The following is a 27,402-nucleotide window of genomic DNA, read 5'->3' on the forward strand; positions in this document are numbered from 1 at the left end:
GTGGGTGTAAAAGTGAGCCTCCAGTGAACGTCTTAGCCAAATGCGAAACCCACGTAACATTTCTTGTCGCGTTACCTAGGAGACACGCGACAATATTTTTTTTCACCATCTCTCGCAGAACCCTAAATTGCAGGGAACTCCGGTTGAGAAAGGCTTCTCTGAGGGGCCTAAAAGAAAAATATGTGCAGGGCATTGCGCACATTTTGTCATATACGATTGACATTGACTGTACTTTAAAACAAAATTCGGTAAACCACTGTTGGTGCTGATAATGCAGTGCAGGACATGTACTTGTTGTGTAACCATTTGGACCCTTAGTGCGCATACCGAGGTACCACCTATGCAGTTTTATTTAGAGCGGTGGTGTTCATAATTGTTGAAATTTAATCAAAATCGTTATAGCCGTTTTCGAGAAAATCGCCATTCTCTGTGGTTCCATCTGAAGGGCAAGAGTATTTGTATACAGAGGCATCATCCTATGAGGGATACACACTTGAACACTGAATATAAATAAAATCCATCCACCCGTTCGGGCGCTGGTAAGGTTGCCGTACATACATGCATTTAGAAAGACGGCATTACAAATGCTGTTTTTCCCCGGTAGGGGCGCAGATGTGTTGTTCGGTCAAAACCTCGAAATCGAGTTTTTCACTATCAGAGTACATTTTCATTGTACGTTTTATTATTTATTGGCGGCGAAAACATTGATTCTATTCACGACAGTACGTTCTCATGTATACTACATATATGAGGAGGTAAAGAGGCTGAAATGGGCGGGGCATGTAACACATACGGAAGAAACGAACAGTGCAAATACTATGTAAGATTTGAGGTTTTCACTGCGGTGATTATGAAGAAAGCAGTCTTCTGGGATGTGGCACTATGTAGATGTATTTACCGACGTTTAGGAGGAACGTATCGCCTCCATCTTCAGGGTAGAAGGAAAAATAAAAAATCCGCAAGCGAAGATACCGTGAGAACCGGTTGTACGTTCCTCCGAAACGTCGGTTAACACCACATCTACACGGTTCCACATCCCAGAAGACTGCTTTCTTCAGTGCAAATACTATTTTTATTGGAAAGCCTTAAGGAAAGAGATCACTTAAGAAACATCGTAGGTTTGACGATTATGCTGAAATGGATATTTGAGGGATGGATGAGATTGTAATGGCACTGGTAGACTATTTTCGACACGGCCTTCCCTGAAAAGAGAAGGGACTCTCTTGACTAGGGAAATACAGTTGCTGAAAGAGAACCTGAGTCACATCTGCATTGTTATGATCTTGAGAAGACTGGTGTAGTAATGACGCTGTAGAACTGTGTTTAGGAGGTGCTGGCCGCGTATGTGGAACTGATGACCGCGTATCCTGACTTAGGTTCCTCATTTTCTTTTACTCAAACCACGCAATTGAATATCGGGATAGTACGTTAAAATAGGCTACGACTGTGTTCTGTCATAGCCTCTTTAACTTCACGAATCAGTGAACAGAAATAGGCCTCCTTTTTATTCTTCTTGAAGTGTTTGCAGTATCAGATGCATTGTGTTACATGTTCCCTACAGTGCTCTTCGTTCTCTGACGGTGTTAGCGTTTGCTGCATGGAATAGACGTACATTTCTGTTGCTTTTCAGTTCAGTGGAACGTGGCGACTGCCGAAATTGACTTCGTGGTAGTTAATTCGGTCCAGCCGCTTCTTCCCTGCTGACGGATTTGTATTTCGATTTCCTTCCGTCCGTGCTTTTCTCGATGCTATTTTGAATTCATTTTTACGTCATGAATAGATAAAAAACAGTTTGTGAATTCCGCAGCCACTCGCCGTTAAAGAAAGTTTGAAACGAATGAATTATACTAGAAAACTTTCTGTACTTCAAGGATAAGTCGTAGCGTGAATTGTTTTGAGTTCTACGCTCGAATGCTGAGATAAACTATAAGTGAATGTAATTATATTGTCACGTGTATGAGTGACTGTGCCGGTCACGGTAGCCGAGCGGTCTAAGGCATGCACCGTCTTCGCTCGCTCGGAAGCCGAGATCGTGGGTTCGAATCCCACTCAGGGCATGGGTGTTTGTGTGCGTTTTTCTGTTTTTGTCTACAGGTAGAGGCCTTGCGACGAGCTGATCACCCTCCCAAGGAGTCCTACCGTATGTGTAAGATCTAGAAAAACCGAAGTGAACGTAGTTCATGGAGGTAGGCCTAGGCCCACTGGGGCTGTAGTGCCAAGGGAAAAAAAAAGAGTGACTGTAGCCGGCTTTGGATTGGTAATTGTACGTGTATATATTGAACACTTAGAGATCGTCACTGTAAGTAACTATAGCGTCATCACTATTTCATACACTCTGTAATTCACAACAACACATACTAAGTCTTCACCGGTTGTCGCCTGGTAACGGCTTTCAAGGCTGTAGCTTCCTCAGTTTCCGTGTTTACGTCCTTACTGGCCGGCGACTGCCTCACAACTAGCTCCTACTCTTCTATCAGTCATATGAAAACTCTTTCATAAGTCAAGTCAAAGTCAAAATCACATTGCGACTGACGGTCAGTCAGTAAGTCAGTAAGTCTTGGTGTCGAGCTCCATCTGGGGCTTATGACCAGATATTAATTTATTACTCTTTGACAGTTACGGTCTTGTTTTTATGGGACGCCCTTTCTGACAAGAGGACGGGTCTGTCTTTTGTATATACTGCTGACCCTTGCCAGCGCAATCTTTCTCGGGTCCGAGTCCCTTGGGACTCTCGACTGTATTTTACTGTCTCAGATTTGAGACTTCCCTTTTCGTCGCCTCCTACAACTCGCAGGGTCGCGGTGGAGGTATTCGACTCCCCCTCCACACGGAGTTCTTTCATAATAGCAGCTGCTAGTCTCGAGACGGACCCTACAGAAAATAACAGTCCAGTTGTTGCATCACGTAGCTATCGCACGGACCGTGTAGAGAACACTGCTCCCCAGTTAATCCATTGTTGCATGTTGTGAATCTGTTGCGGCAATTACCTAGCAACGGCCGTTTGTTGTATAGCTGCTTATTTTGCGGTCGTTGCCTAGCAACGGGTATACATGCCACACCGGAGCTCTTATTCCTTTGGACGTTACTCAGACTGGTGACAAAGATATTTAATAGGCATATTTGTTAAGAAAAAATATGTCACATTTACAGTTCACCAATTTGTGCACTTCAGGTAGTGTAGCAGAATGCGTCTTTATGAAGTTGAGTATGACTATGAAAGATAAATTGGAAACTAGAAATAAGCGGCTACCGAACAGGGTAAATACCGGTACATTTCCCCGAGAAATTATTTGTCGGCACCCTTATATTCGATTTTAAATTCAAGGTCAAAACGTACAGTGGCCCGGCAGATTTGCAACTTTCGACAAATTTTCAGGCACGCATAATTTGTTTGCCGATATGCGTGTCGGCTGAAGAAGAGCGTGATGATGGTCCTTAAAGGTAAATTCGAAAGAATCTTAGGAATTAGTGGTATTGGCCAATTTTTTGGGCACTGTCTCACCATGTGTGATGATGAACTGTGGGAGACAGCGGAAGGTTCATGATAGAATGTAGACTGGTCGACATTCGAAACGGATAGCTATAGCAACCCGTTCGTTCAACATCTCTGCTCCCTTGGAAAGAGTTCCCCGCTGGATGGGCCACAGATCTGGTTCGATAAAAGCAAAAATGTCGGCCCCTATATGGCATGTATAGACTACAATCTGGGTTTAATTATTGGGCTTAGTAATGTATTTATCTTATGTTATAACTGTCAACACAACAAATATAGCGGTATATCTTCAGTGAAGACAACAGATGTTGGTATATATCTTACTTATTTAATGTAAGCGTAAAATTGCGCTACACGTTTCGACCTATAATTTAGGTCATCATCAGGCACCTTTCTTTGATCTGTAACTCAAGTGATTACAGTTAATGGTCATGACATGGATCCATATTTATGCAACAGATGTCTGTTGTTGCAAGCGAATATATATTTATAAAGTGAGCGTAGATCTATAATCTAATATTCTAATAAAATTCATTACTAATAGTTAACGAGTAAAAGGACATAAAAATATAAAACCATAAAGTGTAAAAGTATTCATTCCACAATATATTTCAATTTTGGCTAGGTGTTGTAGGAGCTGGGATAGCGCAGTCGGTATAGCGACTGGCTACGGGCTCAATGTGTAATGTCCGTGTAATTAAGATATTAATTAAACAGATTCGCATTTCTAAATATTTGTGACGTTTGTAAAATAAAGCAAGTAAAATGAAATTATCTGCAGTAGAAAGTAGTAATAATGTAAGAGAGGGGATTTGAGGCGTTGTGGTTGTGTATCGTGTAAAGAAAGGATAAACGCGTCAACTGCACCCGGGCCCATAAGACCCTATTGCCCAAGTGTGTATTTATGTGTCGCACTGTGATAGCTTATCATATTCGTATCAGTAATGACATGGGGACAATTTATGGTCGCTCCTTAAAGACTCAGACGTCTGGGTCCGCTGTGCACTCCCGTTGTTATTCGGGCTTCGTAAGAACCTCGACCTTAGCTAGACCCAGTACCCTCCAGAATGAGGAACTTTTCATCGGATGTTCCCATGCAAAGCCGAAGGTCGTACTCGTTCATACATACATGCCCAACCAATTTCGGCTGGGCTGCTGGCAGCGGATACTCCAGACACCGTCTGCCAATCACGGACAGGGACATCAGAGCCCCTATCATTGGTCCCAGCTGGACCCGCATCCGAGCTGCAGCCGAGCCCTCAGTTTCTCTCAGAGGTGACCTCTGACCTTTTATTGACTTACCGCGTCTGCTGGTCAGGCTAGCCCCCACCAAGCGATTTAATTCAGTCTTACTGCCGAGAGGCGACTGACTGCGGCCTGGGGAACTAGAGTTCGAGTCCCAGGAAGATTTCGGATTTTTCCAGTGGCCACAACCTTCATATTGGCTCTGGATCCCATCCGTTGGGCAGAGTAAGGCTGAGTCTGAAACTGACCATCACCTCCATCACGTCCTACGCTCTCTGTGCCTCTTCAAGGCGTGCTGCTAAGGCACAGTATTGTTATAGATATTGTTATTATTATTATTCAGAGAAAATTTGTAGCTTTATGCTCTAGTAGATTTGCGCATGTCATAATAAATATGAAATTAATTAGGCCGAATCCCTCAACACTTAAGTCCAGGCGACCATTCCTTGGTCCATTTCTTATTACTGTCTTTAAAAAACAAACCCCGTTGCTATATTTTCACGATAGTTTACGTGTACCTACGAGGTTAGTCAGGGACTTTTCTTATTCTTGGTGTCCGCCATCACTTCAAAACTTACTCTCTCAGTCAGATGTGTTTCTGCGGCAAATGCTGTCTGCAGACGCGGCTGTATTCCTGTTTTCAACAGAAAATTGATTTCACTACCCGGCCTTCTTAAATCCGTTAATAACACAGGAATAACTTATGAGGCGTGTTGTTCAGACCTTTGTTTTTATTTATGTCGTTCAGTGTATAGAATCTTGTAATTGTATGCTTTTTCCTTATTTTCTAATGACTGTCTAGTTCTTCTGTTTCATTGTATTTTATTTCGCAGTGCGTACCTAATAGCTGTTGTCAAACACTTTAACATGTTCATTGAATTCACTTGAATGATATGTTTATTTAACTCATTACAACTAGAAGCGTGAGAGCCGTTATGAACCGCATAGTAGAAATGTGCATCTGTCATGCCACTGTTGCAGAAACGAAAGCTCAGTACAATTATACGGGATTGTCGAATTGCAGAACAGTGATTAGAAGCTACAGGTGTTTTTTTTTGCACAAGTCATACGCATAGCCGGTATAGCGACTGGCTACGGGCTGGACGACCGAAGGGTCTGAGTTCTAGTCCCGGTAGGGTCAAGAATTTTCTTTTCTTCGTGTCGTCCAGACCGGCTCAGGGGTCCAACCAACCGCCTATCCAAATGGGTACCGGGGGCTCTTTCCCCTGGAATAAAGCGGCCGGGACGTGAAACTGGCCACACCTCCAACTAGAGCCGAGTTCAAGAAAATGTGGAACTATACATCCACTCCCCCATACGACTTCATGGCATAGTCCTTAAGTAGTAAAGCACAGGGACAACTTTACCAAACGCATGCAACCACAGGCAGCAGAACACCGTTGCTGTGGCGTCATCCATGCTTCTAGTTATAGTGAGTCGAGTGTAGCAATAAGTTTATTCTATATGTGCAGAAAAGTCCCAAGATTGGGGCTAATATTGAGAACACTTTAAATCTAGGTAAATATGCCGTGTCTACGTTTATTTTACGGAATATATTGTGAAGGCATTTGAGAGGCCCTAGCTCATTGTATTTTGATTTATCCCTCCATTCCTTTGAAGGGAACGAACTGTTAACACTCCATATAGGCATGTAAGCTTACAGCATATTATTGTCTATCTAGAAATCTGATGAATCCGTAACCTTTCTTACGAAACTAAAGTACAGAAGAACCAGAAGGTATCTTTGAAGTAGGAGAGAGATGACAGAGAAGTAAGTTTAACTGCCGCGGCGCACCAATGACGCACAACAGTAGTTGCCAAATATTTCTTATATATTTCTCTGTGCTTTGCAGTTAGTATATATATATATATATATATAAGAGGATTGCGCAGTTGCAAGGTCGTATTTGTACTTCTGTGCATTATTCNGAAAAACGCACACACACAAACTAAACATCCATGCCCTGAATGGGATTCGATCCCGGTTTCCAAGCGAGCGAAGACAGTGCATGCCTTAGACCGCTCGGCTACCGTGACCGGCGTTTTTTTAACTACTTGACGGAATTAATTAAAATTTGAATTGGTGGGATACACACTCCTAATCCCTTTTTTGTTTTTGAGGACTCGAGTAAATCTGCTGTTAATTTACACCGGGCACCCCTGAATGGTTATGTTCGCCAGGTGCGCTTGTTCCGTACCTTCTGTTGCTGAATAGAACTATCGGTGATACCGCCGGCCGCGGGGTATGGATAGTGTAAGAGGACACAGCTGGAACAAGTTTTCAACTTCTTTCGACAGCTGAAACAAGATATTTGTGACTCAGCTGGGTACTGTGACCACAAAAATGAGTTTAAAAGCTGGAACACGCAGTTTCTGTTATTCTCAATTTTTTATGCAAAACATATGACCATACCGCTTGTTACAGAGTTTGAAACAATGTTATTGTTTATACGAAAATAAAATTTCGTACGCTGTTGAAACTTGTTCTCACATTCATGGTTGTCAGAAATACGTATAAGCTAAATAAAAAATACAAAAGTTTAAATAATTGTTGCTTCGGTTCTAAATTCAGCACAAAACCTGTGAGGCGTTGCGAAATTTTTGTGTCCAGATTTATAGTCAGTACGACAGACTTAATTTGAAGAGTTAGTTTTGTTTTATGTTAGCGTATGCCTTGTTGAGTAATTGAACTGTTGTGAGTGCTGTGAGATTCTTGTCGTATTGAGGGTTATGAAATAAACTGTTACCGAGGGAAGCTCTTCGGTAGGACAAAACTCTGCTCTCTTGAGCAGCCTGCAGTCGCCTGGTATGGATCATGGTTCATGCGCAGAGGAACATCAACTCCTTGACTATAGACTGACTGTATTACTTCCCGCTGTTTGGTGTTAAGTAGCAGAATCATGGGTATTGCATTGGATCAGACTTAATATGCTTACCGCAAGATCTCGCGGTTTTCATTCCATACACTCACATTCTAATCGAGTCTTTGAAAACCCAAGAATCAAGCAGTCTAGTAGAAGAGCCGTTAAATACACAGAGACTCGTAGTTACTATAGGATTCCGACGATGGTGTATAACACATTGATATATTGGGTTTTTGGACTTTATCCATCGTCCTGGTTTTTAAGATAACAAATAAAAACACGACGTTTCGGAAACTGGATCTGTTTCCGTCCTCAGGTGAAGGAAAACACCTATTCAGTTGGGTCCGTTAGAAAGAGCTAGCCTCAATCACTGGACGATTGAGTGATTGACAGTGTTGCTTAACCGGTGTTTCGCGACGTTATGAAGTTTGTTTCTGCATTTATAGCTGTAATTCATTAAATACGGTGCCATCAATGCTATCATTCTTTGCCCTGTGCTGCTCTTTATTTTGTTAAGCTGTTCCATCCTCTGTAGTCTTCATGTCTCATCTTAAGATAGGCCTACTTCTCGTTTTATGCAGTCCCAATGTAAACATTTTATTTTTTCTATAATTTATTCATCATTATTAAAGGTGTTCTAATTGGTATGCATGATTCATCATGGAAGCTACCGAAGGGATTTCGATTATACTGCGAATATACATCGAAAGTTCTCAAACGAATGTAGTTTTTTTTGTATCTAGTGTAGTTTCTGCTTTACATGAATGTGGAAACTAATTCATCGATTTTATCAAAACTGGTTGATCGTGCAAAATATTAGTTCATGCTACCAAATATAGATTTTCGTAAGATTACAACTTTTACTTGAAACTCTCTTTGATGTGATGAATGTTAATGACGTAATCATTGGCAAAACAGCCCGTTTTTAGCTGTAGTCTCCCTTAGAAGATACTGCCAGATTTATTCATTCTGGTTTTCCACTTATTTAGGTCTCGCAGTAGTCGGCGTTGCGTCCGACTCCCAGCCTGGAGGATCAGCTCGCTGTATTTCTGTCCCCCAGTGATAGGGTGGCCAAGTTATACCCCCCAGGCACCGGGTTCTCTTTTCGTCGCCTTCTGCGTCTTGCAGGGCTACAGTGGAGTTCTAATCCCCCTCCACACGGGGAGTTTAATGATATACAGGAGAAAATAATTTATGATTCTTTGTAATATGATATACGTAGATCAGTCAAAAAGTTCCCGAAATTCCCCTGCAGATGGAGAACGAGCAATAAGATAGCGCACACACTGTTGTGGTGGAAAGCTCAGCATGTCTGCTCGCAGGCGCAACAGATCTGGACAGGTTTCAGTGTGCAGTGTTCCGTTTGAATTAGACGTGAGTGTTGGTCATTCGGAGCAATGTCGCAGTCGAACAGTGTGCGAACATCAAGTTCATGTGAAAATTGGGAAAATCTGCTTCAGAGACGCTATTGGCCCTGCAGCAAGTTTACGGTGATACCGCACTAAAGAAATCCGCAGTTTACAACTGGTTTTCCCAGTTTTAGAATGGGCAGGAGACGTTAGGGGATGACCAGCGCAGCGGGAGACCTTCGACATCAAGAACTGAAGAAATGATTGGAAAGTGCGACAACTGATTCGATGTGATCGAAGAATGACAATCGCGGAGTTTGAGCAAGAAGTTGGTACTGTTACTGGCCATTTCTACATGCAAGTTTTGCAGAGGTTGCGCGATGCGGTTCGGAGGAAGCGGCGCGACAAGAGGCAGGGACAGCGGTTTCTGCATCACGATAACGCACCGATCCACACATCGCTTGTTGTGCTGCAATTCCTCGCCGAGAAAAACATTCCCGTCATCACTCAACCACCGTACTCTCCGGATCTCGCTCCGAGTGACTTTTGGCTGTTCCCTACTCTGGAAAGGGCTTCAAAGGGACACGTTTCCCAACCATGGAGGCCATCAAATCGAATGCGACTGCTGAGCTCCGGAAGATTCCAAAAGAAGCCTTCCACAACTGCTTCCAGCAATTGCAGGATCGATGCAGCAAGTGTGTGTGCGCGCAAGGGCCCTACTTTGAAGGTGATTAGGTAAGCGTTGCCGTATGTCCTACGTAAGCGTTGCCAATTCGCTTAGTGGGGATGGACTGTACCACCATTCCGAGAACTTTTTGAGTGACCCTCGTAGTTCATTGCTGTTCGTTATTACGAGTAGTCTGTGTTGCGGGTATGTATCTACGCTGCATGCTTATTTTAATCTGTAATATTGCAGCATTTGCATTCATGATAAAAGAAGCATACCTGCTGTTGCAAAGCATTATGGTGATTGCAATAGGAGGCTCTAACAGCCAGTTTAAGAGCCAAGATGATATTACAGCAAGAATGAAAATCAATTTTGGTTCAAGGAGGCATCGAGTTTGTGTATGAAAACATCTGTACTCGTGATTTTCAAAATATTCGACACTATGGATACTACAGTGCCCTGTTTTGTACTCCAGGTGACAGAAATTGATTTAAGAGGAACAGTTGGCCTGGATAGGAGCTGACGGTGTGGTGTCTAAGAATGCTGTCGTTCTTTTCGCAATCCGACCCCAAGCATTACATGTTTGTTATTCGCTCTTTCTGCAGATCAGAGCGTTCAGGTGCCTAAGCTGTTCATAGAATTCGTGCACTTTAAGGACTGAGAAATCTGTACGTATGAATGAATGTATGAGGGGTAGGCCTTCTCGGACCTTGCACCGAGACCTACAATGGTCTATTGTGCTTAATCTGTACGTAAGAAGCTAACGTTTATTGTTTGGAATATTTTCCAGTCGCCATTAAGCATATGTTCTCTATCTCCTGGAGCTTTTGGATTCTAGATTTGTGTATATAGGCCTTAACAGATGATTGGTCTAATGCATGTTATGTATACGTAGAGTTCGATTACGGACAATAGGAAGGGGCACAACACTAAAATTCTTGCTAATGTCCTCTTGGCAGTGTTGTTTATACACGTATGTCCATTCCAAAGGAGTTCCCGCTCAGAAGTGGTTCAATAATGATAATTCAGATAGACGCATATGTGAGTGTTGGGTGAAGAAAGTTGCTTTTGTCTCGTGTAGGTCAATGCAGACTTTCCATTCTGTAAGCTGCTGCTCCAGAAGTTGTGTGTTGCTGAAGTTTCTGCATGGCGAATCTGGGGTAGTGGCCGCTGCCAGGATTGCGCTGTCATCCGCGAATTAGCTGGGCTTAGTGCCTGGTATGACTGGAATGACGTTTATATCGGGTAGTTCAAATTAACGGCTAAGAAGTAGTCTGTTTCTGAACTCGATCAAAATGAAGAAAGCAGTCTTCTGGGATTTGGCACCGTGTATAAGTGGTGTTAACCGACGTTTCGGAGGAACGTATCGCCTCCATCTTCAGGGTAGAAGAAAAAGTATAAGAAATCTGCAAGCGACAAGACAGTCTGCTTTTACCGTTCTCACGGTCTTGTCGCTTGCAGATTTCTTATACTTTTTCTTCTACCCTGAAGATGGAGGCGATACGTTCCTCCGAAACGTCGGTTAACACCACTTATACACGGTGCCAAATCCCAGAAGACTGCTTTCTTCATAGTCACCGCGGTGAAAGCCTCAAATCGATCAAAATGGTTGATGATGAGATCCGCTCGTACATTTCCGTGGAAGTTGTTATTATTTTTTTCAGGTTGTGTAACAGAATATTCTGGATCGATTAATTAACAGTTAACTCCTGTTCCCCACAGGTTAATGAGTCAGTGACGGCGCATTCCTAGCCCAGAATCGAGCCGTAGCCGCCGGTCGGCGAATTCGTGTGGTCAGTATCATGTAGTTAGTGCAGACGTGGCGTAGGTGTGGGGAAATTCCACTGCAGGAGTACAAAATGCGGGATTCAGAATTATCGGACGTGTGACTGTCGATCATTTTATGACACCCCAAATTAGAACCGTTGTGCAACTAGCGTCCTCAGCATGAATACAGAGTGCTGATGGCGAAACTTCTTAAGATTTGTCACGATGAAGGAAGAAATTATCAAAATCAGCTTCAAGTACTCGAGTTTGTTTTGTATTTTCTTTATTCTACGGCTGTTTTATGTTTATATTTAATTTGTTTGATTTTTTTTAATTCGCTTAGTGGGGATGGAGTCCACTGGGTCCACTCGGGACGGCGGCCACCGATTGGCCTATAGTAGCCTGCCCCGGGTGATTATGATGATGGAGAATTTGGTGGAATGAAGATTTACAGGGGAACCGAAGTACTCGGAGAAAACCCGCCCCAGCGCCACTTTGTCCACTACAAATCCCACTTGACCAGACCCCGGGATCGAACCCGGGCCGCCGCGGTGGGAAGCCAGCGACTAACCGCTTGAGCTATGGCGCGGCCATTGTTTTAGTTTACTTGTGATGTATTTTACTTTGCATTGTTGCTGAAATAAATAAGTAGATAAAAGTAATACGTTTTGATAACCGTAATTATATAAAAGAGCGTTCTTTGGTATGGAAGGGTTGTTAGAAACGCTAGAAGGGAGCACCAGATGAGAATTGTCAAAGTACTCGTGGTCCAGACCGTGTAAACAACGGAGTATTGTATTTTGATCTGGAGTTCCTGAGTCCTCGTTTCAGTCTCTCATTCAGATTTCCTGTGAAACGGCGAAACCTTTGTCGCTTTCACTTTATGAATACTTCATAGCATTTTATAGTTGCTTAAGGAATTAAAATGTTTGATTAGCGAATCTCCTGAGAGGAGATCATTGGAGAGACCTCAGTTCATATGCGAGAGTAATATTAAAATTGATCTTCGAAAGAAATAAAGCATGAATATGTATACTGGTTTCAACTGGATTTTGTTTGTTGATGGACTTTCGTGAAAGCGGTGACGGCCCAGAGGTTTTGCTGTGACGAACTGAGCAACAATCCAGTGATACTGGAATATTCTGTACCATGTTGTATGAAGACAGTGCTGCATGAGGGACTGCAGCAGTGTTTACTGCAGTGGTCCTCCTTGAACCCGCGCCGGTCAGTTCATCGACTGCCCAATTATTCACACAAGTCCAAGGATCGAACCTAAAGCACGGGTCATCAGCTCTTAACTTCCTATTTCTTCAGTATAGGAATAATTATTATACGTGTCCCACCCCAAATCAGTGTAATACATTAAGCCTTATTTATTTGGCTATTTTGCAATGCTGTGTAGACCTACGGCACTATTTGTCGCCGAATGAGATGTGGTAGAAATAGTGGAACTGATTAGTCGGCAGAGACGGCGTAGAAATACGTCTTTGTCTATTTTGCCTATAGAGAATTGTATTTTAGACATGATTTAAAAGTTTAAATTCTAAATATGTATCAGCTTCTTCAGGTATCTGTCTAGCAGATTGGCACAGCAGAAACGTTTGGGAGGTGCCTGGTTCGAATCTTGACCGTAATACTGATTATTTTGATCGTTATTTTTCCTTCACGAGGCTAAAACTTCTCTCAGCACTTTGTTCTCAAGCACTGTCGATCAGTTGTTGTCTACTGGAATGTGGGACCAACTTAACAGAGTATAATATTTATTTATTTTTTTAAATTCGCATAGTGGGGGGTGGAGTTCAACTTGGTCCACTCGGCACGGCGGCCACTGATTGGCCTATTGTACCTTCCCCGGGTGATTATGATGGTGGAATGAAGATTGGCAAGGGAAACCGAAGTGCTCGGAGAAAACCTGCCCCAGCGCCCCTTTGTCCACCACAAATTCCACTTGACCAGACCCGGGATCGAACCCGGGCCGCCGCGGTGGGAAGCCAACGACTAACCGCTTGAGCTGTGGCGCGGCCTGAGTATAACATTATAGTCTATGATTTAATATTTTTTACTTTTAGATCAAGTTTGAGAACTGAATGGTAGCAAATATTTTGGCCTTTAATCTGTTCTTTATTTCAGCATGATTATTTTTTATATTCTTTATTATCGTTCCCGAACATTTGTAATGGTTAAGGCATCGCACGTAAAACTGTACAGAATAGGAGCGTGTAAGATTATATGTGCGAAATTTCGCATTGTTTGTCCGAACTTTGACGATCTAGGAGGCATACTAATGGAGAGATAAAACCACGTTTTGCTCGAGATTCTCGGGAACAAAGATCGCATTCGCAGTCACAATTCAGCAACGCCCATCACCAGGTTTGTTCGGAATATCCACAGGGTGAATACGAATCTGTTTCAGATCAAGATAATGGTGCAAAATAAGACTTTCGGAAATGGTTGTCACCTAATATAACGGGAAATAAGGAGACCTCAAGTTAGGGCGTATCAGAATGCAGCACAAAGTGACGCAAGTAAAAAAACGAAGACGTAAAGGAACTGTTCTTCAACACCAGTTATTCTAGCATTACATGTTTATTCGGATAATACTGTTAAGTAATCACTGGCGCGTTTTTGGTGTAGCCAGCTTGGATGGAAGAAACAATTACATGCAGAATTTTCTTGAAAGTGGCAACATGGAAGACCTAGAAGAATATGGAGGAAGAGATTGTGAGGCTGAAAACCAGATCGAAATGACTGTTTTCAGGATTTAATAGACTATTAGCCATGTTTAAGCTTCTGTTTCTGTTATTGGAGTTAGTATGTTAATTGTTGAAATCTCCTCCTTTGTTACGTAGGTTCTCTTGTCACGCTGCTTTGCTTGTGGTGTAGTTTAATGAAGGAGATGACATTAGTTATGGAAAATCGCTTTGAATAGATTTATCATTAGAACCAACGTTCATTTCAGTACACATGTATATTTTCATTTCTGGTTTGGTGCTGAAAGCGTGTAGATGAAAAACAGTTAATCGATCTTTGGAAAGGAAAGAGCCTTGAGCAATAAAATGGCGCACCTTGTTGTGCCAGTCATGTGTATGTAATCTCACAGTCTGCGAAAAGAACTGAGTAAATCCTGAAAGGTTAAATTTTATGTCACAGTCAGCAAGGGGAGTTTTATACAATGAGATAATAGGAAATGGCCAGATTCATTTGTGTGGTGTGAAAAGGACATGACACGTGATTGGAACTTTGAATGGCAGAAGTTTATATAGGACAGTGGCATTATAATATATTTAAGATTTGTGCATTTCTGTTTGACTTGTAGGTCTATAAAGGGCTGGATATAGTGACGAACAAGGTGACAGCCGAAGAACGAAGCCTGGCAGCACACCATCTGCTGGACATTGTAGAGCCAATGCAACGTTTCACTGTCCTGGATTTCCGGAACAGAGCTCTGCCCATAGTATCCTTATTGTTCAGATACACAAACCACATACATATCAACTTACATGAGTAATGGTGCGTGAGCTACAGATATTATAGTATTACATCAAATGATAGGGTGAATTCAAATGGTGTGTTGGTAAGGATATGAAAGTAATCAGTTTCAGCCTATTTCAAAGTACCATTCTGTCATTTGACAATGGGGACAAGATAAGACCATGAAAATCCTCGTTTGGAATAGACATCTGGTTAACATCCAAATTAAGAAGAAAGCAGTCTTCTGGGATTTTGCACCGTGTATATGTGGTGTTAACCGACGTTTCGGAGGAACGTATCGCCTCCATCTTCAGGGTAGAAGAAAAAATATATAAGAAATCTGCAAGCAAAGAGACCGTGAGAACCGGTAAAAGCAGTCTTTTACCGGTTCTCACGGTCTCTTCGCTTGCAGATTTCTTCCTCCGAAACGTCGNAGCGTTTCCGGAATACAGTACTGCTACCCTAACCTGTTCAGTATATCTGCAGTAAAAGCAAATGAAGATGAACGAGGGATGAAAAATTGCAAAGAATGTGTTTGGAAATTCTGTTTCAGTTTTACAGTTTGGTTACTGATAAATATCAATAGCAAATTGAAACATTATGTAATGTTGCAGTGTGGATGTCAGATATACAGTGCGTACAATCAAGTGCGCGCCGCGGCTGCAATTTGCCGTGAGTCATACCACCGCAGAACGGATGCAGTCGCGGGGAGGAGCTGCAACTCCTCCCGGCGACTGCATCCGTTCTGCGGTGGTATGACTCACGGCAAATTGCAGCCGCGGCGCGCACTTGATTGTACGCACTGTATTTTAGGTCTGCTTTGTGTCATTAGCTCTGATTAGTAGAAGCAAAACAGAAGCACTGGTGGGATCAGTAAACATATCTGCATGGTTTGTGCTAGATTATCAGTGAATTCAATGCCGTTGATCCAGACCGACTACACACCTCCATTTTATGTCAAGGTCTACTATAATGCAGCTATGCATTTTATTGGCTTCGTGGGTATACAGACAGACAGTACCATGGGTGTGTGGGCATAAGGAAGGAGTCCTTCTGAAGGATAAATTTTACACATTTTTTATTACTTGAGGGGAGTTTTTTATCTTATACTCTGTTGAGCCGTTTTTATAATGCGAGAAGACGATTTTTCCCCTGAAGTGGAGGGTTACATTATCTTCTATATCTCGATAACTATTGAAGCTAGAGATTCCAATAAAAACCTAATTTGTTCCGCATGATATGGACTACAAATCATATCATTATAAGGTTTTACTCAAATCACTTCCTCTAGGTCTAATTAAGCTTGAAACTTACCTGTCGATTTTGGGAAAAACGTTATTTTTGACCTTCAAAAACCAATTGGAGGTGGAAAGTATCAGAGCTGTTGTTTCTACCCTTTGTTGTTGCCTACATGGGGAATATAATCATGTAGTTTTGAACTCCGTACCTATTTTCCAAAAAATTCCAGGAGCTTCCAAACTTTGCTCTGGGGCCAAAATCGGCCATTTTTAACATCTCATATCTCCGGTGGGGAATCTCCGAAAAATTAGAAATTCATAGCAAATAATGTTTTATTCTAGAGTAACTTGGAGATAAAATTACAACTTTGATATTATACTAATAGCGAAGTTGTTGGCACTTTGAATTTTACCCAAAAAATTAATACCTGAACAACTGGCTTACCTGGATCCAATGGTATTAGTGGTTCTTTCATTCATCAGTAATCTGTCATACGACAGGTCCACAGCCTTTTCCAAAACAGTTCATCCAGTTAATGCGATCTAGAGCTTTCTCCTTCAAATAAAAATATCATCTTCTGTCCCAGGGTCATCCAGCATCTTCTTACATCTTTTTCCTCGTTTTATCATCTGCCATCCTCGTTGCTGTTTTTTTCTCAGTAATTTTGTTTCCTTCCGTTGCCCTTCATCCATCTTATTAAGGTATGGCACATCATAACCCCATTACAAATGTAACCGGTATAGTGCGTGACTCCTTGGAGTGCCCGAGTTCGAATCTCGAAGGCAGCTGCGTCATTATACGTTTAGCGGTATGCCTCTCTACTTCTGGGGACAGGTTGGAACCTGTTCACGAGATGTGGTAGGTTTGAGTCAGGGAGGTGCAGTTGGAACAGTTAACACGTGAAGGACATATGCCTAAACCTCTTCCTCTGCGATATATTGTAATGTCGGCTGGGGGCTTCTCACCCTATCGCAGGTCGGCAAGGCCACTGTCGAGGTTAATATACCGACCCAACTTGAGTGACAGTTTCAGTGGTGTTACGAACTTAGCAGGTATAAGAACGAAGGCCGTGTGCGCCCACAAATACAAAGGGAAGCTTGCTACAAATTCGATTCAAGCCACCTTGACATTATCTATTTTAAATATTAAGTGCTTGTCGTGCAGAGCTAGATGTACAGTTTAATAGTGTTCATCGTTTTTACATTAAGTATGTGTACAATAGTGAGTGTTGCTTGTACCTTGGGAAGTGCTTTGACCAAGCCCCATTGTCATACCGTCCTGTGCCGGCCTGAACAGACGCACGCACTCGCGCGTCCACACACTCACCACCACCACCACCACCACCACCACCACCACCACCACTCGTCCGTTACAAGCTACGGAATCCTCTTAACAAAGTCCTGTCCAACCCAGAACCCAAGACCCCGTGCAAGGATACCGCTGAGTGAAGTGAGCAACTACGGTTATAAAACAATAACCAAGCAACTGAAGTGGACCCAGTACACTGGCGCCCTTCTCAACTAGTCGGTCATGTATGCGTGTAAGCAAGAACTGTGGACGTCGTAAACATAGCGAAAACTCGGCCGGTTGTACAAGGCAAAACTCCGTTGTTCCGTAATCTCATAATATGGGTGTTGGTGTTCTGAATCTACTGTGTCTGGAATTTATGTCTCAGTAGTTATATCCTGATCCTTACAAGCCATGCCATAGATAGAGCTCCACATGTACGTAACCTCGAGACGAGTTGGAGGTGAGTGGTTAGAATCGTGCTACTGCTGTTTTACTAGAAGCCCTGCTACTCATTGGAGAAGAGGCTTTTGTGCTCTGAAGTCAGTTTATATTCCATGGTACTGAATATAATACCCTGCCATTGCTCTGTCTGAAATCACTTTAATGACTTAGCTAATCTGGCTCATCTTCCATTTAGTGTTTCATATATACATAATTGTGGCAGTATTTCTCTTAACTAGGAACAGATAGAGAAGTTGATGCAGGATGGTAAGTTACCAGTGATCGTTGGTGGCACCAATTATTATATTGAGTCACTGCTGTGGAAAATCCTAGTGGAGAATCGTGACTCATTGGAACAAATTAAATCTCCCACTGAGACTGAGGAAATCCACAGTGATGGTGCTGGTAGACCTATCAAGGATTGTGTTAGTGACAGAAATGAGTCTTCTTCAGTAAAAAGGAAAATGCTCGATTGTGAAAGTGCTAATGCTGTTCTTGATGAATGTGGTCACGGTGCCAGGAAGAGAGTACTGGATAGTGATGATGGGATCTGTAGTTACAAATGCGCAAAATTGCAGGCCTGTGATGTGGGGTTAAACACCTTTAGTAATAGGTGTCAGTTGAACATTCGGAGTAAAGGTTTCCAAGCTCAAGAGAGAAAAGAGGACGGTGTCTGTGAGGGGCCATACCTCAACAGTGCCGATTGTTATAAGGATCTGGATCACAGTGATGCTGATGTTGTCCGAGCCCGGAGTAGAGTGTTGAGTGGAAGTCAAGAGGTTTGTCAAGATAAAGACATTGACTGTGATAATGATCGGGTAAAGCCAATCATTGCTGAGTTTCAGAATAAGGATTTTGGAAGCAATGCTGTGGCTCAAGCTCAGAGCGAGGTGCACAGTGGTAAAGACCAAGTTGAAGAAAGTTCACAAAGACAGAGAACTGAAGTAAATTTTGAACTAGTGTACGATCGTGACAGGAAGAGACTCAAGGAGGTGCTGAGTGGTGAGTTCATGGAAAGGAGGACGCTAAGGGTGGAGAACGATGTTGTGGATTTGATGGATGAAGCAGCGCTGGAACATGTGCCAGGTCCACATCTGTATGAAAGGCTACAAGCAGTAGACCCTGATAGGGCGCAGCAACTTCATCCCAACAATAAACGTAAGATCATAAGGTGAGTAGAATCAGTGAACTGTCTTGCCCTTCAGTTTTCCATACAGTGTCATTAAACTCATTTGGTATTAAATATCTCAGCAGCTGAGACTTAGTTGTTAAATGAGCTGCTAACCAAACCACACTAGTTAGGGCACCGTCTCTTCAGATTTTCAGTAATAGTTATTCTGCTTCTATCTCACTAACCAGCTCCATGGAGCTCAGTCCTTAAGAGGCCCATAATTTCTGGCCAATCAAATTATCAGCATTTTAGGGAACTGGAAGGTTGGCCGCGCCATAACCCAAGCGGTTAGTCGCTGGCTTTCCACCGCGGCGGCCCGGGTTCGATCTCGGGTCTGGTCNCATCCTCCCCCATCTTTATTTAAGATCAATTTTAATGTTCTCTCATCTATGTCTAGGTATCCTAATGATCGTTTACCTTCAGGTTTCCCTACAAAAACCTTGTATGAACTTCTCTGCCATATATGCAACATGCTCTGTCCATTTTATTCTCCTTAATTTGGTCATTCTAATAATATTTGATGAATACAAATTACGAAGTTCCTCGTAATGGAAATTTTCCAGCTTCGCTACTTCCTTCTTTTTAGGTCCAAATATTCTTCTCAGCATTTGGATCGCAGACACTGTTAGGCTATGTTCTTTCCTTACTGTAAGACACCAAGTTTTACACTCAGATAAAACTGCAGGAAAAATTGTAGCTTTTTGTATTTGAATCTTCAGGTTTGTAGATATCAGGTGAGAAGACAAAAAACTTTAGAACTGATTGGTAGCAAGCCTTGCCTGAATTTGAGCTTATCTTAATTGTTTAATGAATACAGTTTTGATTTGTTAAGTGTCGTTCCCAACTAATCGAAGTTTGTCACATTTTCAAAAACTGTTTTGTGTTATGTACCCGGTATTCTGGTGATGCGACATCGGCATATACATAGATTTCTATCTGTACCCTTAGAACTTTTTTTTCCCCCTTGGCACTACAGCCCCAGTGGTCCTAGGCCTACCTCCATGAACTTCTCCGTACTTCGGTTTTTCTAGATCTTACACATTCGGTAGGACTCCTTGGGCGAGTGATCAGCTCGTCGCAAGGCCTCTGCCTTTACACAAACACAAAAACGCACACAAAGATCCATGCCCTGAGTGGGATTCGAACCCACGATCTCGGCTTCCGAGCGAGCGAAGACAGTGCACGCCTTAGACCGCTCGGCTACCGTGACCGGCTTAGAACAACATTTTACCGACGTTTATTAGAGGTTCTCCGCCTTGGAATTGATACATATTATTTTCGTTCGTAGTTAGTTGATTTTTGGAGTTCACAGTCGCGATCCATACAGCATGTAACGTCTAGTTTCGTTATATTTTCCCGCCAACATTTTTACATTATATGCTTGTAAATTGTAGTTGAGTGTTTAATCGTGTTTCTCAGTTCATACAGTGTTAACCACTATCTAAACATTCGTCCAGCCAAAGACTAAGTTCGGTGGTAGGTAACAATACTCGACACTCGAGGGAGTCTAAGACAAAGGAATTAGTAGCATTTTGACGTTTGTATAAACTCCTCCGTATCTTGAGGCTACCTAGATTTGAATAGGAACTAATTGTGATTGTCTAGCCAAAAGTTATACAAACCATTTTATTGGCTTATATTCATCTTCCTGGTCCAAGTACACGAGATATGAACGAACATACAAGAACAAAAACCGACGCCTTTTCTGAACTACAAAATACTACCGGCAACTTCGGTGGCTACAAAGACGAGAAGTGTTCCAGTGTAGGCGCTGAGTCTTGGTCACAGTGAACTGCCCAATGGATTACTCTTTGTCTAAAACATCTTAGAAGGTACGTTGTAACTTGAGTAAGCGACGTTACAGATGGCGGTTTTAGTTCCCATCGTATGTTGAAAATAGAATCGAATGTTCTGCGCCGTGTAGTTCGGAGAAACCCCGTCGTTTCAGAGGAACTTACCGCCTCTCTGTTCTGGATTGAACAGGACGCTAAGCAAGCAACCAGTGGAAGCAGGAGAATCTGACGACTATCTAACGACGACGAAGCGATATGAAGGCGCACACAAAATACGTGGAAAACATAACTTAAAGGGTTCTAATAGCCCGGTCCCTTACCGGTGACACGATACGGTTAGATTTACTGTGCGCTGACAAGCGGACTTCGGCAACAGCAAAATACATACAGGCTCAATGGGTCGAGTTGTGAACTAAACGTTTGTTATGTAAACAGTAAAGATGGGGGACCATCCTACGCGATGCTATGGCTGTCACTCCTGCGTGAACTTTTATGTGAGATCCAGGTTGGATTTCTGGTCCAGATACCCGCTCACTTCAATTCATTCTCTCGTGGTTTTTCAGTCCGTCCACGTAAATGTTAGGACAATGTTTTAGAAATATGTCCCCGTCTTTTTCTTGAACATTCTTTCCGGTTCATTGTATACAAACTTACCTCTTTTTTTTTTTCATCATTTATTGATCATTAAACGATGTCTCCTGTCTCTCTGGCAACACGCCATAGAAACTGAAGGTTGACCACCGCAATAATGGTACAATATACCGCCAGTGGACGAAGTCTTGTGCCAATTAATCCACATCCCATCTTCATAACCTATTTTTTCTGAGACTCGTCATAGTACTGACCGTGTTTCTCCTCGCTCTGCCGACTGGCCGTTTTCCTAGCAGTTTTTATGTCCAAATTCTGTATGCATTCCTCGACTTCCCCATTTATCTACATGCTTATACCATTGTAGCCTAGCCTGAAAGTAGTCTACTTCATTGTTATATTGGTATTATCCTAAGTTAACCACTTAACTTCGTCCCTGTTGTATTAGGTCCTCACACTTTCCAGAAGACTTCATTTTCGCATATATGCAATTTCTATTCTATCAAAGTAACAAACCATATCTAACTCATACAAAATAGTGGGATACTGCTGTATATTCGTCATTTTCTCAAACGAAGTTTCATTGACCTTTGGGAGATGTGAATTTAAATGGCAAACAGTAGTATGGAGCCGTGGAGGGGGATCTCATACAAAGTCAAGCGGATTTATGTAACTTGTTGATAACAGCTTGATTAAAGGAAGGTCAGATTTAGACACGTGCGACTCAAGTGCCACCACCGGCATCCAGGCACAGCGATTCGTTATACAAGCAACAAACCCGCGGTACAGGTACCTGCTTCATCTTTCCAGAGTTAGGGCTCGTTAACCGACTCTTTGATACGAAGTCGTCTTGAAAAGTTATCCATTCCCTGCTTCTGTGAAATTCGAAGGTTCATCATCGTGTTCACAAAACCCGCCATTGGAATATATCCTTAAGACACTTTTATTCATTTTAATGCTCTCGTATCTATGCCAAGATCTATCAAGTAGTGTTTTCCTCAAGGGGCATTCCGTCCGAAATGTATGCCTTTTTCATTTCCCACGTGCATGTTACATGGATGAGAAAGTTGAAGTGAGCCTTCATTACCTGTCAGTGAAGTGTCTGGTTGTGGACTGGTGATCAGGAGTTCTTTTTTTCTGTTGGAGCGATGGTATTTTTCTAATGACATCATGCCTGGGGTTGTACAGCATGCCTAAGAGTAGGGACCAAGGACTTATTTTCTTGAACTAAATAAGCAGTAGCCAGACGCTGGCCACACACTACTAGACAGGGTACTGCGTGGAACTGTACCTTCACGCCCCCATACGCCTTCACGGTGTGTTACTGTACTTGGGGATATCCTTATATTTTTAACAGTTTTGAAACCGGCCACTTGGAAAGATATTAAATAAATTGGAGGATAGTATTAAAATAGATATTATAGGAAGTAGGTTTAATGGTGTTGGTTTTTGCAATGCCATTTTGGTCCCTGATCATAAACGCAGGACCTGTGGGTGTATCCTCCGTTATCGCAGAGTTTCCGGAATAGCGGTTCGCAGTTCTTCTCCTTATCATACAAGGTGCGCCGATAAGATTCAAGAACTGGGTCGGGTTAACGACTTGGCCCTGAAGACACTAGAGAATATCGGCGCACAAAGTGTTCATTATTACAGTCTTACGGGCGCCTGCTCGCCGCTTCCCCTGCTTCTGTTACTGGCTTCCGTATCAAGTGTCTGGGCACTAGCTGTCAGAGTAACAGTCTTACGCCGCGCCGTACCTGAAGCGGTTAGTCGCTTGCTTCCCGATCCCGGGTCTGGTCAAGTGGCGCTGGGGCGGGTTTTCTCCGAGAATTTCGGTTTCTCCTGCCGATCTTCATTCCACCAAATTCTCCATCATCATAATCACCCGGGGTAGGCTACAATAGGCCAATCATTGGCAGCCGTGCCGAGTGGACCCAGTTGGGACTCCACCCCCTACTAAGCGAATTAAAAAAAAGAAACTGTCTTACTGACTAGCTAAAGCAATAACTAGCCGACTTAATAACGTACTAGCTACTTATAACTGGCTAACTAGCGTACTAACTTACTATTTTTTTATTGCTAGTGGGGTTGGACAAAGTCCCTTCCTTGTACTACGGCCACTTCTGGCCTATTGTATCAGCCCCAGATGATAGGTGAGGGTGATTGTGGAGCAATTTGTGGAATGAAGATTGGCAGGGGAAACCGAAGTACTCGGAGAAAAGCTGCCCTAGCGCCACTATATCCACCACAAATCCCACTTGACCAGACCCGGGATCGAACACGGGCCGCCGCGGTGGGAAGCCAGCGGCTAACCGCTTGAGCTATGGCGCGGCTAATAGGTAGCGTTTGAGAACAGGAGGCTGAGGAGACTGCACGGACCTAGGAGAAAATAAAAGTGGGATGGAGAAAATTGTATAAATGGAAGATTCGTAATAGGTATCTTTCATAAAATATCATTAGGGTGATAATATTAAGGAGGTTGAGGTGGACAGGACATGTGACACTCGTAGGAGAAATGAAAAGTAAATACATACCGTAGTTATGGTGAGGCAAACCTGAGGGGATGAAACCGAGCCATAGATGAGAGGATGATATTAAAGTGGATTAGTATCAGGATATGTTCCAGTGGCGGGTTTTGGCACACGGTAACGAGCCTTTAGGTTCCATAAATCCAGGAGATATCTTGAGTAGCTGAGTGGTTATTAGCTTCTGACGAGGGACTCTGCTGCATGGAACTGTACAGTAGCTACACAGTAGGCACCTAGTTATTGTCTTCGGTCTCCCAAGGCTCTTATTGGGAACATTATCGGTTATGCCGAAGGACACAAACGGCATTCTTTTCTCATACGAGAAACGTGGTGCACGTATTGTGACACTCGTGTAGTTGAAATGTCACGGGGGCGAGGCCCACCTCAAGGTCTCCAGTACGTCAATGAATCGCGCGACCGTAAGGAAATGAATTGTCTATAAGGATCCGGCGTTGCCATAATTCCAAGTTTTCCCTCACGCAATCCCTGTTCGACCTGTAAAAAGTCCACGATGGTTAAAAACCACCGTCGACTGATACGGTTCGCGTAACTATGATCGATTCGAAAGGGAACAGGGTATTGTGCCCTCACCAGGACTCGAAGCAGGTTCTGCGAAATTCAGATCTAATCTTCATTTTATTTTCCACGTGGGTATGATTATAAACGTGGCACAAATATCGGGCATACCCGGGCTTGTAAACTGTACGTCTATGTGTCCTCATGTTGAAGCTTAGCGACTGGAAGTCGAAAGAAAAGTAAGTTGTGGCGCTTGTATTGCATTCTGGTTCCTGGTTTTTTTTTGCACTTTACGCAAAAATTAAACGCATATCATGGTTATCCGTGTTTATGTTGCATCCCCCAAACCAGGTTTCTGTTGAAATTTGTAGCGTGGGCAGATGCGGGGGCGGGGGGCACGCGGTAGGGTATTTGGTTGAGGCACTATGCTACAAGTCGGAAGGACGCGGGTTCAAGTCCCGATGAGGTCATTGGATTCTTTTTCAGTTGACCTAATCCTTCCAGCCCTACTATGGTCCTGGGGTCGACCCACCTTCTAACAGAAATGAGTACCAGGAATATTCTTGGGGGTAAAGGGCAGCCGGTGCGTAGGGCTGAGAACCTTGCCGCCATCTATGAGCCGACTGTCTAGAAAATGTGGAAACCTCAACATCACACAACCCTGTGGGCCTCCACGGCCTGTTACGGGAATACCTTTATTTTTTACTTTACTGGGCAGAGGCGGGGAGTGGCTGAACTAAAAACCTGTTCATCTTATTTAGTTTTATTCTCTTGCGGTCCAGTAGCCTACAGCAGCGTTTTCAATAGTGGATGCTGCCACCCCTCCCCAGAAGGCCACGAATCTTTTGCAGGGGGTTGCCTAAAAATGGGCCGACAGTAAAGACGCGGAATTAATTTTAATTTTTAAAGTCACATATAGAGCTCGGATAGCTCAGTCGGTATAGCGACTGGCTACGGGCTCGGCGAAAAATGGTTCAGAGTTCGAGTCCCGGTGGTGGCAAAAATTTTCACTTCTCCATGTCGTCAGACCGGCTCTGGGGCCCATGCAGCCTCCTACAATGGATATCGGGAGCTGTTTCCCCGGGGGGAAAAGTGGCCAGGGCGTGAAGCTAACCACGCACCTCCAGCTAATGCCGAGGTCAGCGTTTTCTGGGTCTGTATATCCACTCCCCCATGTCTTCATGGCGTAGTGCTTAATTGCTTAGGCACAGGGACAACCTTACCTTTGCCTTACTATATTATTGAAACACAATTTAATAGCCGAAATACTTTCTAGATATCATTGAGGTTCATCAGTAACTAGGTCTAGTTTTTAAAAATGTCTCAATCGCATTTTAAGTCATTTTAAAGGCCCTTTACAAGGTAATGAAGACCGCCTTATCGTGACGGCACGGCACAAACTGCGAAGAACACCGTTAGGGACTTGGTGTAATGCTGTGTTTCCCAACCTTTTTGATGCCGCGGACCCCCTGTACCGAATGTTAATTCACCGCGGCCCCCATAAAACCTAAAATGGAAATTTTTAAATTTTACGAGGACATATAAAAATGAAGCAGTAACTTAAAATTTTACAACAGTAAATGTGTCATTTATGACAATAAAATACTGTTATAAATGGAGATATTCGGAAGATTACGAACATATCAATTAGGCGTAATATTATGAATTTAACACTCACCTAATGTGATGGCTGGTGCTGTTTTTCAGACGTCAACTTTCGAATGTCAGGATCAAAACTGGATAATTTCAGAAATAATTTCCACGTTAAGTCTGTTCCTATATCTGTTTTTCATATGTACAAGATGAGGAAATGTTGTCTCGCTCAGATATGTAGTGGGAAATGGCAACAGATGTCTTACAGCCCTTTTGGAAATTTCAGGGTAAACAGACCTAGCTTGGAACCAAAACTCCAGTAACGGTAACGAAGGAAACAGCAATTTGAACGTCGAATCACAGGACAGCTCGATAAGTTGCTCTTCCTCGGCAGAAGGAAGTTCAAATTCAGAGTCTACAAAGGGATTCTTCATCCAGTCGTTATTTTCAAGATCAAACGGAAAATACAGACGTAGTTGAGACGCCAATGACCTCATATGTTCAATCATACTTTCAGCAACATCACTAGAAAGGGGTTGTTCACTGGAATCAATGAAATCACTCAGCATGTGAAAGGAATCGTATTTTCCTTTCTCGATACGGCTGCACCACAAATTTAACTTCTTGATTGTTGCCTCTATCTTGTCTTGCACAGAAAACACGGTGACAGATGTACCTTGAAGGCTCGAGTTAAGAGTATTCAAGATGTTAAAAATGTCCGCCAAGTAAGCAAGAGAGGAGAGCCATGCGAAATCATTTAAATAGTGTGTTAACTGAAATTTAGAGTTTATGAGGAACAACCTTACTTCGTCTCGAAGCTCAAGCAACCGCGTCAAAACCTTACCCCGGGACAGCCATCGGATTTCTGAGTGCAATAATAAGTGTTCGTGATCACTTCCCATTTCATTACAAAGCGCAGAAAATAATCGGCTGTTAAGAGGACGGGCTTTAATAAAATTGACAATTTTTACTGCCTCGTCTAGAACGATTTTCATTTTGGAGGGCATACGGCGTGCAGCTAATACTTCGCGGTGTATGCAACAATGTGTCCATTTAACAAGAGGTGCGACTTTCTGGATACGTGCGACCAAACCATTATGTATTCCCGACATTGCCTGAGCACCATCTGTGCTGATACCTACACATTTTCCCCATTGAAGTGTATTTGTAGTTATGAAGTCATTGACAACTTTGAAAAGGGCTTCAGCAGTTGTATTAAGCGGTAACGATTCACAGAACAAATAATCTTCACAAACTTTATTTTCGTGTTCATATCGCACCAAAGCTACCAAATTAGCATTATTTGAAATATCGTGGCTTTCATCCAACTGCAACGCAAAATATTCACTATGACGTAACCGTTCTAGCAAAATATCTTTCCCATTTT

At 42.8% G+C, this 27,402-nt stretch overlaps 1 protein-coding gene across 2 annotated transcripts in view; it reads left to right on the forward strand.

Annotated features, from left to right (window-relative positions):
* LOC111868653 (tRNA dimethylallyltransferase) overlaps positions 1 to 27,402 on the forward strand; it is a 126,492-nt gene that overhangs the window by 29,878 nt on the left and 69,212 nt on the right. The window contains exons 1-3 of one of the 2 annotated variants that reach the window (XM_023859513.2): positions 9,513 to 9,686; positions 14,702 to 14,839; positions 18,072 to 18,997. In XM_023859513.2, the coding sequence (XP_023715281.1) occupies positions 14,792 to 14,839; positions 18,072 to 18,997 (974 nt within the window). In that variant the 5' untranslated portion in view covers positions 9,513 to 9,686; positions 14,702 to 14,791. Of the gene's footprint in view, positions 1 to 9,512; positions 9,687 to 14,701; positions 14,840 to 18,071; positions 18,998 to 27,402 lie in introns of those variants that run through there. The other variant, XM_023859512.2, reaches the window with a different exon arrangement.

The sequence above is a fragment of the Cryptotermes secundus genome, unplaced genomic scaffold (genome assembly GCF_002891405.2).
Source record: "Cryptotermes secundus unplaced genomic scaffold, Csec_1.0 scaffold696, whole genome shotgun sequence".
Lineage (NCBI taxonomy): Eukaryota > Metazoa > Arthropoda > Insecta > Blattodea > Kalotermitidae > Cryptotermes > Cryptotermes secundus.